Raw genomic sequence first — 14,209 nt, 5'->3', positions numbered from 1 at the left:
CAGAATCATCACGCTAAGTGAAATAAGCCAGTGCAAAAGAGTGTATACTGTATGATTCCATGTATATAAAACTCTAGAAAATACCTACAGTAACAAAAAGTAGATCAGTAGTTGCCTGAAACTGTGGACAAAAACAGGGATGAACCACAAAGGAGCACGGGGAAACTTTGGTGGGGGTAAGAAAAATGTGTTGTGTCTTGACTGTAGCTGGCACAGTTGCAAGTGGATGCAGTTTACCATAGGTAAGTTATATCACAGTAAAAGAGATGTAGATTCTTTCTCCGGAGGTTGACACACTGAGGTCCCACACGCGTGTTTAGTCGGCTCTGTGTCCCCAGTTCCTGCTCCTCAGCTACATAGCACCAAAGACAGAGAAACAGAGCACAGAATCCCCCGGGGTCAAGCGGAGAGGGCGCGGCAGGGCATGAACAGGTCCGCCTAACTTTCCTTTTGGTCTCTTAACACACAGCAAGACGGAACAAAAATGGAAGCAGTCGCAGTCACTTCTGAAGCTTTCCACCAGTTTCTGGCCAGAGCTTCCATAAAAAGGGGATACAACGAGCTGGAAAAATGATGAACAGTAGTCTGTTCTCAGAAGGCTTAATAGTCTAGGGGAGAGAGTAGAGAACAGTGAAGAAAGACTTTATATCATTTGAGGGATTGCTTTATAAGAGGAATATAAATTTCTATTTGTTTCGAAATAGAGATGTCAAAGTTTATGGCTTGATGCAGTAAGAACTGAAAGGTTAATTGAACTGGCTGAGCGATACTTATTTTTTTAATTTGCTAATTATGGGATATTATGGGATAATAAGAGTTGTCAAAGTAATAGAAGGTGTTTAGTTCCCCAGTAAGTCCTGTTAAACACAAACTTGATAAGATTTCAACTATCAAAAAAAAAAATTTTTTTTGGATTTCTTTTTGAAAGGAGAAAGAAATACATATTCTAGACCCTGAGTAATGAGTTCCACAGATCCAGAATTTGAAGTGTAAACAGATTAAACTTATATATGTTTAGGGTTCTTAATGCATATCTTTGATGTGAATTTCTCCTCACACCAGATATTTAACTGACTTACCTTTTGTGGTTCTTGGCATATAGCAGATGGTAAATACTTGCTGAATGACTATCTTCAAAATCTTAACATTGTCTATTTTTTGGAAGTTAGAAGAAAATTTAACAGAAGCCAGACAAAAGGGATTTTTTTTTTTTTTGGTTTAGTCCCTTTTCTTCATCTCTTATTTTTTTGTTGTTGTTATTTATTTATTTGGCTGCACCAGGTCTTACTTGCACCATAAGGGGTCTTCACGGCGACATAGGGGGTCTAGTTCCCTGACCATGATTCCAGCCCGGGTCCTCTGTACTGAGAGTGCGGAGTCTTAGCCCCTGGGCCGCCAGGAAGTCCCTCTTTATCTCTTATTTAATGATACCTCCTTTGAAACAGTTTTGAGCTGACTTGTTGAACTGTAGAAATTGGTTACCATACTCTCTGAAACGATTCTGTGGAATAAATGCTCTTTAAAGGAAATCATAAATAAATGTTAGGAAGGAACTAACTTTATACTATCTGAAATTGTTATTTTGAAAACTGTCAAAAGGGAAAAAACCTTTCTCCCAAATATAATGATTAAAATCGATCAGAAGGATGAGTAGTTATGGTGTTAAATATCTTATATTTTAAGATATAAATAGTTTCAGTTTGTATTAGTTTTTATTGTATATATCAGTTTTTATTTTTTATTTACTCTATCAGTTTTTATATTTATTTCATAAGTAAATATCTTATATTTTAAGATATAAATAATTTGAGTTTTTACTCAGTTTTTAATAGTTAAGTAGTTTCAGTTTTTATCAAATTTCTATAGCACTTAAAAAAATCAATTGTTCTTACTCAACAGAAACTAAAATTATAGAGAGATGGTAAGAGCTGGCAGCAGTATCCAAACCAGGGTGTGCAGTCCACAACCTCTAGTCCTCAGACAGAGTCTATTAAAATAAAAATGCTGCTCCTGTTTCTTAGCACAGTCACTTTCTTTTCCACAAAATACCAGCTCCGATGCTCAAGGGGAAGTGGGTGTAATTATTTCTAAACAGAAATGAGTTCCAGGAGAAGCAGGAGTGAGTGGAAGTAAATCACCTCTGAGCCCATTTATGCTACTAAAATCATCTGCTCACCCACTGTGTTTTCAATTGGTTTGCTAATAACAAACAATTCATTTCACCCAAGTATTTTTGCAATGCCTACTATGTGTCAGGCACAGGCAATATAATCAAACAGGATTGTTTTTCCCCTTCAAAGAGTTTATGGGCTTTAGGGGAGGACAGAAAAGTGAATCCCAGTCCCACGCTATGTGCCTTATAGAAGCCTGTGGGTTCAAAGAAGAAATTTACCAGGTGAGCTGTTAGAAAAGGTCAAGAATCAAGAAAGGCTTCCTGGTGAAACCTGAGCTGCTTTCTTAAGACTCGTTCTTTTTTTTTAATAGGCAAACCTTGAATTTATTTTAGATCGCTTTTTTTCAAATAAAAATTCCTAATGGAAATTTTCTTAAATTAAGATCCTAGAGAAAAATAGAACCAAATGATAAAACCTCTGAGGAGTATGAGAGTTGATATATATATATGATATAAATACATATATATATATATATATATGTGTGTGTGTGTGTGTGTGTGTGTGTGTATTTTGGCCCTGCCCCACACCTTGCTCAGTCATGTCCGATGGCAACCCACTCCAGTGTTCTTGCCTGGAGAATCCCAGGGATGGCGGAGCCTGGTGGACTGCCGTCTATGGGGTCGCACAGAGTCGGACACGACTGAAGCAACTTAGCAGCAGCAGCAGCAGCAGCCACACCTTGCAGGTTCTTATTAGTTCCGAGACAAGGGATCAAACCCTGGGCCCAGGTAGGGAAAGCACAGAGTCTCCTAAGCACTAGACCACTGTTTTCATTTTTTAATACTTATTTATTTGACTGCACCGGGTCTTAGTTGCAGCATGTGGGATCTAGTTCCTTGACCAGGGATCGAACCCCAGCCCTCTGCATTGGGAGTGTGGAGTCTTAGCCACTGCACCACCAAGGAAGATCCAAAAAGTATATACTTTTAGCATCTTCTTTTTTTTCCTTGACTAGTTCTTAATATGACTAAAAAGTTTTTCTCATTATCAAGACTCATAAAGGAGTGAGCAGGAGCTAGCCCAGTGGCAGAAGTAGGAAAGGGGGGCAGAATATTCAAGCCTCGGGGCTCCAGTGTAGGGGACGCAGAGGAGCTTGGCCAGAGAAGGTGAAGAAATAAAATGACCAGGTCCTGCTCAGGGCTGGGGAGTTGCACGACATCCCTAAAGGGTCCTGAGAGTCACTGGGTGGTTCTAAAGAGAGTTACTAAGAACAACTTTGTGTTTAAAAGGAGCCCTGGCTCCAGGGTAGGGAATGGACTAGAAAAGGATGAGATGGGAGAAACCAGAGCTGTTCCAACAACCAGGCTCGCTAAGGAGTGTGATGGAGATAGAGACACCTGGGACCGCCTCCAAGGATGCAGAGACAGAGTGAGAGGCCCCAGGGACCGTTTGAGATGGATGAGTGTGAACTGCCTATAGAATATTAAAATGCAGATGACAGGAGGCGGTCTGGAGCTCAGGAGAACTGAGGGCTTGTGGCTGAGGCTTGAAGGCCAGCAGCACCGGAGTCGGGGTGAGGCCTGGCTTGGGAGTGCAGAGTGGGAAGTAGAAGGGGGTGCAGGCACATCTCCTGCCCGCACTGGTGGGAGCTGCCCATCCCCCCTTTGCTTCCACCCGGAGGACGTCTTTGCAGAAAAGCAGAGCTCACAGAAGACAGCAGGGGAGAAACATCGAAGCTGCTAAATTATTCAAGAGCTCCTTATCCAGTATTTAAGGCTGATTGATTTCTTGTAGTAGCTATTTAGGATTTTTTTTTTTAAGGCAAAGTGAACTCACATCCAACCTCATTGCGTACAGGAAAGCTTTTTTGGCTGTTGTTTAATGATTAAGTTTCCAGGCTGGCGTTTGCCCTTCCGACAATCATTCAAAACACTGGGCGCAGTTATGCAAGACGGTCCTTAATAACTTAGCATTTTGCAGCAACCAAAGAGTCACACTTGTAAGGGCTCCATGTTTCTCGGGCATTCTTTCAGAAAAGTTCACCTCCGTTCCCTCCCATCACACTGAAGTCCAGTAAGCCCAGACTGGCCGCAGAAGTGGATGGTATAACGTAGAAATACCGAAAATCTACATGAGGTCTAGGGATGGAAATCCGGCACCTCTCAAGGATGAGAGGCGCCAGGTATGGGGTCTCATCAGTCCAAGCCCCTTTTTTTTTGCATGCACAACATGGCCCAAGCCCTCCCTCTCTACTCTCCTCCACCCCTGGCTTTCCCGCCAGCCTGAAATAGCTAAAATTAAGTCTGGCATGTAAGTCTGTTGAGACTTTAAGAAAACATCACCGTTGAAAGGGCAGCCGACGACCACCAACTTCAGATGGTCTGTCCTAACCCATCCATCACTCATTTCAGCCTGTCGATGTGTCCGTGCACATCTGAAAAGCGTCTCGGGCCTTCACGTCCCTGAAATTGACCTTGTGTGTCATAAAACAGAGTCATCTGCCTCCTTCTGGTATCCTCTGACTGCATGCCTTTCGAAGGAAGAAAGCGTGAGATGTCTTACAAAGTGAAAAAATAACCTGTGGAAATAAATTCAGCCTCACTCACATATTCGATAGAGATGTTTTTATTTTCGTCTACTCTTGTACCCCCACTATCAAATGCAGTAAAAGTAGGAGACTCACATTAATTTGTCTCCATCTCTATGCTCCACACATGTCAACAGTCATAGGCACAGGACTTCTGGGTCTGAGGACCAGTTTTGTGGAGTTCACAGCATCCAGAAATGCATACTCCCACTGGCTGCACAGTTCAGCCTCCCAGTAAAGAATTCGTCAGGGTTACAGGGAAATTGCTGACGCTCCTACTGAATATCAGTGAAGGATTTTTTTTTTTTTTAAGTATGTCAAACTGACTGCAAGAAATTGAAATGTAGACTTTTCTAAAATCAGGATGATTGACATCTGCACTAGGTACCACCAAACTTTTTAAAATTAAACTTATTTTGAGATCATTGTGGATTCACGTGCAGTTGTAACAGATAATCCTGCGTGCCGTTCGCCTAATGCCCCCCAGTGTAACATCTTGCGGAAACTACAGGATGGGAGAAACCGGAACCTTCGTACATTCCTGGTGAAAACGTACAAAGGTTCAGTCACCGTGGAAAACGGCTTGGTGGTTTCTCAAAATGATAAATATAGAGTTGCCATATGACCCAGAAATTCCATTCCTGGATCTACACCTAACAGAAATGAACACGTATGTCCACACAAACCACAGTACATGAGTGTCTATAGAAGCAATATTCATATTATCACCCAAATATCCAGCAACTAATGAATGGATAAATAAAATGTAGTCTATCCATTCGATGGAATACGATTCAGCAATAAAAAGAAATTAAGTGTTGATAAATTTTACAACATGGATGAACCTTGAATGCATTATGCTGAGTGGAAGAAGTCAGAGACAAAAGACTACATATTATATGATTCTGTTTATGTGAAATGTCCAGAATAGGCTAATGTGTAGAGTCAGAAAAGAGATTAGCGGTTGCCTAGGACTGGGGGTGGAGGTTAAGGAGGTTAAGACAGTGATGGGTACAGGGTCTGCCTTTGGGATAATGAAAGTGCTATCAACAGAGATGGTTGCACAACCCTGTGCCGGTACTGAATCATATTTTATGGTACGTGAATCATGGCTCAATAAGATTTTTGTAACATTTTCTTCCTTTTATACTTATTTATTCATTTAAGTTTTGTTTGCGCTGGGTTTTTGTTGCTGCGCGCGCTTTCTCTAGTCGTGGCAAGCAGGGGCTGCCCTCCGCTTGTGCTGCTCGGGCTTCTCATGGCAGTGGCTTCTCTTGTGGAGCACAGGCTGTAAGCGCTTGGGCTCAGTAGCTGCGACTTGCTGGCTCTAGGGTGCTTGGGCTTCCGTAGTTGCGCGCAGCATGTGGGCTCGGTAATTTGGGCTTGAGAACTTAGTTGCTCCCCGCCATGTGGAATCTTCCTGGACCAGGGATCAAACGCATGTCCCCTGTATTGGCAGGCAGATTCTTATCCACTGTACCACCGGGGAAGTCCTCAATAAAGATTTTCTTCTAAATGAACCCCGATTGTCATTTCCTCCTCACAATTAAATCAGCTTGGCTTGACTTGTGGGGGAAAATACAGTATGATATCACAAGCAGACCTCAGATATGCAGATAACACCACCGTTATGGCAGAAAGTGAAGAACTAAAGAGCCTCTTCAAAGTGAAAGAGGAGAGTGAAAAAGTTGGCTTAAAGCTCAACATTCAAAAAACAAAGATCATGGCATCCGGTCCCATCATTTCATGGCAAGTAGATGGAGAAACAGTGGAAACAGTGGCAGACTTTATTTTGGGGGGCTCCAAAATCACTGCAGATAGTGACTGCAGCCATGAAATTAGAAGACACTTGCTCCTTGGAAGAAAAGTTATGACCAACCTAGACAGCATATTAAAAAACAGAGACATTACTTTGCCAACAAAGGTCCGTCTAGTCAAAGCTATGGTTTTTCCAGTAGTCATGTATGGATATGAGAGTTGGACTATAAAGAAAGCTGAGCACCAAAGAATTGATGCTTTTGAACTGTGGTATTGGAGAAGACTCTTGAGAGTCCCTTGGACTGCAAGGAGATCCAACCAGTCCATCATAAAGGAGATCAGTCCTGAATGTTCATTGGAAGGACTGATGTTGAAGCTGAAACTCTAATACTTTGGCCACCTGATGCGAAGAGCTGACTCATTTGAAAAGAACCCGATGCCGGGAAAGATTGGAGGCAGGAGGAGAATGGGACAACAGAGGATGAGAGGTTGGATGGCATCACCAACTAATGGACATGAGTTTGAGTAAACTCTGGGAGTTGGTGATGGGCAGGGAGGCCTGGCATGCTGCAGTTGATGGGGTTGCAGAGTCGGACATGACTGAACAACTGAACTGACTGATTGATCGCAAGCAGGGTATTATTGACTTTGATACAGTTAAGAATCAGAACAGTTCTATCATCACTTTTATGGCCACAGGTACCTCTGTTCCCCCACCCCCATCCCTGACCCCTGACCCCTAGCATTTACTAATCTGTTCTCCATTTTCTGTCATTTTGTCATTTCAAGAACATTATACAGATGGAATCATACAGTATATAACCTTTGAAAGTGAAAGTGAAGTTGCTCAGTCGTGTCCAACTCTCTGGGATCCACCCCATGGACTGTAGCCTACCACGCTCCTCTGTCCTTGGGATTTTCCAGGCAAGAGTACTGGAGTGGGTTGCCATTGCCTTCTCCAGAGGATCTTCCCGACCCAGGAATCAAACCTGGGTCTCCCGCGTTGTAGGCAGATGCTTTTACCATCTGAGCCACGAGGGAAGCCTTTAAAGGACTGGCTTTTTTTCACTGAGATACTTGCCTGGACATTCATGCAAGTGGTTGTATGTATCAATAGTTGATTGCTTTTTATTGCTGAACAGTACTCCAACCAGTCCATTCTAAAGGAGATCAGTCCTGGGTGTTCTTTGGAAGGAATAATGCTAAAGCTGAAACTCCAGTACTTTGGCCACCTCATGCGAAGAGTTGACTCATTGGAAAAGACTCTGATGCTGGGAGGGATTGGGGGCAGGAGGAGAAGGGGATGACAGAGGATGAGATGGCTGGATGGCATCACCGACTCGATGGACATGAGTCTGAGTGAACTCCGGGAGTTGGTGATGGACAGGGAGGCCTGGTGTGCTGCGATTCATGGGGTCGCAAAGAGTCGAACACGACTGAGCAACTGAACTGAACTGAACTGAGTACTCCACTGTATAAATGCAACATTGTACATTTATAGACTCACATCTGTTATGTCCAGTTTTGGCTGTGACAAATTATGCTGTTGTGAACATGCATACATAGGTTTTTGTGTAAACATGTTTTGTTTCCCCCAGGATAAATGCCGAAGAATGCCATTGATGTATCTATCATATGACAGTTAGGAGGTTATTTCCTTAAGGAACTGCCAAATTGTTTCCCAGAGTGGTATAATTTTGCATTCCCACAGCAACGCACAAGAGATTCTGTTTCTCTGAATCCTCACTGGCACTTGGTGTGACCACCATCCCTGGTGCCTCAGATGGTAAAGCGTCTGTCTACAGTGCGGGAGACCCGAGTTCAATCCCTGGGTTGGGAAGATCCCCTAGAGAAGGAAATAGCAGTCCACTCCAGGACTATTGCCTGGAAAATCCCATGGACAGAGGAGCCTGGTAGGCTACAGTCCATGGGGTCACAGAGTTGGACACGACTGAGTGACTTCACTATATATACCCTACACTCACAGGTGTGAGGTGATAGCTTATTGTGGTTTTGATTAGCATTTCCCTAATGGCTAATGTGCTGGCCTTACTTTCATGTGCTTACATCTTTTTCAGTGAAATGTCTCTTTGTATCTTTTGCCCACGTTCTGACTGGATTGTTTTCTTTTTCTGCTATTGAATTTTGAGAGTTCTTTACATAATCCAAATACTGGTCATTTGTTGGCTTTGTGGTCTGCAAATCTTTTTCTCCCACTCTGTAGTTTGTCTTTTTATCCTCTCAACAGGCTCTGTCACAGGGCAAACATTTTAAAGTTTAATGAGAGCCAATTCATTAATTTTTTATTTTACAGTTCATGCTTTTGATGTCGGATCTAACTCTATGTTTATCAATAGGTCCCAAAGGCTTTCTCCTATTTTTTTCTAAAAGTTTCATAGTGTTACATATTTATAAGTCCTTGATCCGATTTTAGCTCATTTTTGTATAAGGTGTGAGGCTCACATTAGGGCTTTGGGCTGTTGATGTCCAATTGCTCCAGCATCGTCTTTGCACCTTTATCATACATCGATTTGCAGTATTTATGTGGATCTATTTCTGGATTCTCTACTTGTTTCTATCGATCATTGTGTCTATCTCCCTCCCACAGCCACACAGTCTTGATTACTGTAGCGCTGTAGTAAGCTTTGTTTTTTTACTAATAATTATCTTTATCTGTTTGGCTGCACTGGGTCTTTGCTGCACACGTGGGCTCTCTGATTTTTGTGTGGCATGTGAGATCTTTAGTTGTGGCATGCAAACTCGGTTGCAGCATGTGGGACTAGCTCCCTGACCAGGGATTGAACCTGGGACCCCCTGGACTGGAAGCTAAGAGTCTTAGCCACTGGGCCACTAGGGAAGACCCTGTAGTAAGCTTTAATATCCATAGAGTGACTCTTCCCACTTCATTCTTCTTCTTCAGGCCTGTTTTAGCTTTGCCTTTCTGTGTAAATTTTAGAAGCTTGTCTTGTCTATGAAAAACCTGCTTGGGATTTTGATGGACATTGCATTCAACCTAGAGATGAGTCTGGAGGGAGAAATGATGTCTTTACTATGCTGAGTTTTCCGATCCATGAACATGAAGTACCTCTCCACTTATTTTAGTGTTCTTTCATCCACACATTGTAATTTTCAGCATACAGATCTTGTGACATGTTCTCCCAAGCGAATACCTAAGTATTTAATTTTCTTTGTGGTGATCATAAATAATGTTGGTTTTTCTTTTAATATTTATTTATTTGGCTGTGCTGAGTCCTAGCTGTGGCACGAGGGATCTTCAATCTCCAGTGTGGCAACATGTGGGGTGTTTAATTGTGACATGTGAACTCTGAGTTGTGGCATGTGGGATCTAGTTCTGCCTACATTGGGGGTGCAGAGTCTTAGCTACTGGGCCACCAGGGAAGTCCCAGTAATATTATTTTTAATACCAGTTTCCCCATGTTCATTGTCAGCATGCACAAATATGACTGACTTTTATGTATTGATCTTATATCCTGTGACCTTGCTGAACTTATTAGTTCCAGTTTTGGTGTTTTGGGGGTTTTGTGGGAGGTTTTTTAATGAGTAGATTCCTTGGGACTTTCTATGCAGACAATCATATCATCTGCAAGTAGGGATGGTTTTATTTTTTCCTTTCCAACTTGTATGTCTTTTATTTTTTCTTGCCTTATTGCAGTGGCTGGAACTTCTGGTACTATGTTGAATAAGAACAATGTGAAAGCAGACATCCTTGTCTTGTTCTGAACTTAAGAGAGGAAGCATTCAGTCTTTTGCTGTTAAGCATGACACAGCGAAATTTTTTTACCATCTTTTACAAAATTATTTTTATTTTCCTCCCCCCACATTTTTTAAGGCAAAGATTAAGACTAAGAGATTGGTAGGACATAGGGGGATCCAGTAGTTAAGACATCATGCTTCCAATGCAGGGGGTATAGGTTCAGTTCCTGGTCAGGGAACTAAGATCCCACATGCTACAGGGTGTGGCAAAAAAACAAACAAACAAAAAAAGACTTAAATTGGCCCAACTGAGATGACAGAGCAAAAAGAAGGCATAAAGATATGAGTACTTCCTCCTCCAGGCTAGGCTTTCAATAATGACAGAACCAAGCTCCTTGGGGGGGTGGGGGTGGAGCCTTAATCAGCCTGGCGAGCTAATCTCTTTATCATGGTGCTTGCACTCTGCAGTGAGCTAAGAGCCCTGTACCTGGGGCAGTCATTGCCCATAACACAGGAGAGGGGTGCCTGTCGCCTATCTGGCTACCCTGCTCTTCCAGGAAGCTCTGGGCTGCCAGGCCTCACAGCCTGCCAACCTGAGCTGGCGATCGGAGAGTCTCAGATACCCAGATCCAGGGTAACAGAAGTGGCCAGAGCCAGATTTAGAATTGTAAGTACTTTTTGGCACTGGCTCCCCAAAGAAGAGAACGAGCTATGAAGAGAGGAAGCAAGAGTTTCATGGCCGGGTAAAACTGACAGCAACACAGTGCATCTAAAATACGTGTATTTCAGGGAACAAAAATTTTAACAGGGGAAAAAGGGATGGGCTTTTTTGTTGTCTCCGACTCCTCGCGACCCCATGGACTGCATGCAGGACGCCGGGCTAAAATTTAAAAGAAAACCAAGCAAGCACTCCCTCATTCACACCGCCCTCCGCCCCGGTCTGCGATGTCATCTCCCCTGGGGTCTTGCAGCCTCCATCCCCCTCTCCCGGGCACGTCGCCCCGCCCACCGCACCCCTACCTGGCTCCGCACCCCTCGGGCCCCACCCCCGGCCGGCCGAGACCACACCCGCGCAGGTTAAACCTGCGGGGACGCGCTTCCGTGGGTGGCGGGGGTAAGGTGAGCGGGTGTTAGCAAGGAGGTGGGAGAACGGGCAGAGGATGAGAAGACCGGCCTCCGCGAAAGGCGGGTCGGCGGCCCCGGCGGCCGGACGGGGACGCCCCCGCCTCCCTGGCGCGGACCAGCCCCGGCTCCCCGGGGTCCTCTTCCCACGGTTCCCTCTCGCCAGTCGGCACCAACGCGCTGGGCCCGGAGGGGGCGAGGAGCGGGAGCGGGCCCTTCCACTCGGGATGCGGGCGCGGCAGGTCAGGCCGCGGCCGGCCTGGGACGGAAAGGGGGGACTGGGCCGCGCCGCCGGTTCCCTGCCGGGCCCGCGAGCTGGGCTGCGCCGAGCCACCACCGACCCAGCACCGTCCTGCCAACCGCGTGGGAGGCCGCCTTCTCGCGGCGATCCGGCGCTGAGCGAGGCCGGAGCGCCGGGCTGGGCAGCGGAGCCCACCCCCGGCCCCGCGGCCCCGCCCCCACCCACACACTCCCGCCCACCCGGGCCCGCCCCCGCGCCCCAGCAGCCGTACCACGGCCCTGCGGCCCCCCGCGTCTCGGCCCCGCCCCCGCCCCTGAGGTCTAGGTCCCGCCCCCGCGCTCTGCCGTTGTGCTGCGGGCCCCGCGGCCCCGGTCCCGCCCTCCACCCCGCCCCTGCCCCGCCCCCTGCACCCAGCCCCGCCCCTGCGCCCCGCCGCTGTACCGCTTCCCGGCCCAGCCCTTAACCCCGCCCCTGCAGTCTCGGCCCCGCCCCGTGCGGCCCGCCCCCGCTGCCGTACCGCGGCCCTGCGGCCCCAGCGTCCGGGCCTCGCGTCCCGGCCCCGCCCCTGCGGCCCCGCCTCCGCGGTACCGCGGCCCTTCTGCCCGGCCCCTCCCCCGACCCCGCCCCTGCGGCTCCGGCCCCGCCCCCGCGGCCCCGCCGCCGTACCGCGGCCCTGCGGCCCCCCGCGGCCCCGCCGCGCCCCAGTCTCCCCGCACCCCCGCCCTCCGCCCCCGCGCGCCCCCGCCCGCGCGGCCGGGGACGAGCGCCGCCGAGCGCATGCTGATCCGTGTCGTCCTCCTCCTCCTCAGGCGGCGCTGGCTGCGGCCCCGGGACCCGCGGAAGCCGGCATGCTGGAGAAATTCGAGTTGGAAGAAGAAGGTGAGTGCCCCCCCACCGCCCACCACCGCCCGCCGCTGGATCGCGCCTCCTCCGGGGGCCGGGAGGGGCCGGGGCGCGAGGACAGCCGGGTCTCCTCCCCGGAGGCCGCGGTTCCCCGCCGCCCACCGCCCGTCCAGCCGCGGCGGGGACCGGTGAGGGAAACGCGGGGCCGACGGAGCGCGTCTGCGGTGGCCGCGGTGCCTCTCGGAGGCGTAATCGAGCTGGCTCCAAGGGGAGCCCGCAGCCCGGCCCTCGGCACGGATGGTCGGTCCTTTTGTCCTTACGAGCTGGACTCGGCTGAGAGCAAGGTGACATGCAGTCGTGATTGTTTGTAATGCCACGGTACGTGAGGAAGTCGCCCCCAAATTATGTGTATGGTCCGTACCTTTAAATAACACACACGGCTTCCCTATCTGTACTTGTGAAAATACCACCAGCAGGGTGTGTCTTCTTGTCTTAATAGGGAAAGTTCAATAGGAAAACCGGAGGCGGCTCAGCGAATGGGGTCTGAGTTCAGGTGACCCTGTCATTCCATCGTTTCTGTCGCCTCTTCTCTCACTCACTTTTTCATCTTCCTGGCCCCTTTTCCCCTTTCTTCTTCTTACTTGGATGTTATTTCGAAGCTGTGAAGATGTGAGGGGATGGATTTTTTTTTTCTTTGGCAAAAATGAATATTTAATATGGAATATGGTTAGCTCTTACCTGAATCTTATTTTGCAACTGAAAATTTGGAGGGGATGCTCTTGTTCTTTGGTAAAATTAGTTTTTAAAATGGAATATGATGAGCTCAGAGTTGAGAAAGAACTTTGTATAGGATGTTGGACAATTTGAGGAATGTAAAAGACCTCCACCCTGCCTTGTGTTCTTCCATTATTCATTTAGTGACTTCTCTTTTTTTCCAAGAGTATTGCTGGAATAAAGCTCTGGGAACAAAGCATGTGCCATGTGGATGCTGTGCCTTGTGCCAACTTTAATACTTCTGTTCATTTACAGTCAGGCAATTACTTAAATAAGCATGCTCAGCCAATATGAGAACGGTTCAGTCGACAGTATTAGGCCAGGCCCAATTTTTTAGGCCTACCTTTATTTTACCTTTTAGAGTTCCTACATTTCACGCCCTGTTAGCCAGAAGGTAATGTATTCATAGTAATTATCATCAAAAGTCTGCAGCCATATTTACTATTAACAAGCAGTTACATGATACATTTCAGAATTTTACTGAGACTTAATTTTCATTCTATCTTACTGAAAAATAGTCCAGTGTCTTAAGTCAAATCCACCTCACTACTCCTCGGTTTTATTGCATTGCAGGTCAAATTTTGGGCATTGTCCAAAGGGCCCCCACCCCTTTCCATTAAGATTTTGAATGTCGAAATCATAAGGTTTCTTCGTCCCTGATTTCAGTAACAATAGGAATCCATTACATTTCCATCATTTTGTGATTTACATGGGGGCAAAAGGAGAGGAGAGTAGATGCTGTTAGAGAGGTGCTTATAGTTAGGGGCTTCCCAGGTAGTTCTCTGGTAAAGAACCTGCCTGCCAATACAGGACACCTGGGCTCAATCCCTGAGTCGGGATGATCCCCTGGAGGAGGAAACGGCAACCCACTCCAGTATTCTTGCTGAGACAATCCCACGGACAGAGGAGCCTGGCGGGCTACAGTCCATGGGGGTCGCAGAGAGACTGATCAGCTGAGCACACACACTGCCACATAGTTATTGTTAAGAGCACAGGCCCAGCTTCAGATCCGTATCTTCACTTACTAAGCTGTGCGACCCTGGGCAAGTTACTTAA

General features: G+C 46.9%; 1 protein-coding gene across 11 annotated transcripts in view; it reads left to right on the top strand.

Annotated features, from left to right (window-relative positions):
* PRKAG2 (protein kinase AMP-activated non-catalytic subunit gamma 2) overlaps window positions 1–14,209 on the top strand; it is a 298,775-nt gene that overhangs the window by 227,564 nt on the left and 57,002 nt on the right. For 5 of the 11 annotated variants that reach the window (XM_061415230.1, XM_061415231.1, XM_061415229.1 and 2 more), the window contains one exon: window positions 12,346–12,415. The exons of 1 other annotated variant lie outside the window; for it this stretch is intronic. In XM_061415230.1, the coding sequence (XP_061271214.1) occupies window positions 12,346–12,415 (70 nt within the window). Of the gene's footprint in view, window positions 1–11,103; window positions 11,293–12,022; window positions 12,121–12,214; window positions 12,416–14,209 lie in introns of those variants that run through there. 5 more of the 11 variants (XM_061415236.1, XM_061415234.1, XM_061415239.1 and 2 more) reach the window with 3 other exon arrangements.

This window comes from Bos javanicus, chromosome 4 (genome assembly GCF_032452875.1).
Source record: "Bos javanicus breed banteng chromosome 4, ARS-OSU_banteng_1.0, whole genome shotgun sequence".
In the NCBI taxonomy this organism is placed as follows: Eukaryota; Metazoa; Chordata; class Mammalia; order Artiodactyla; family Bovidae; genus Bos; species Bos javanicus.
The sequence above is the reverse complement of the archived record's forward strand: the minus strand, read 5'-3'. Positions and strand labels throughout refer to the sequence as shown.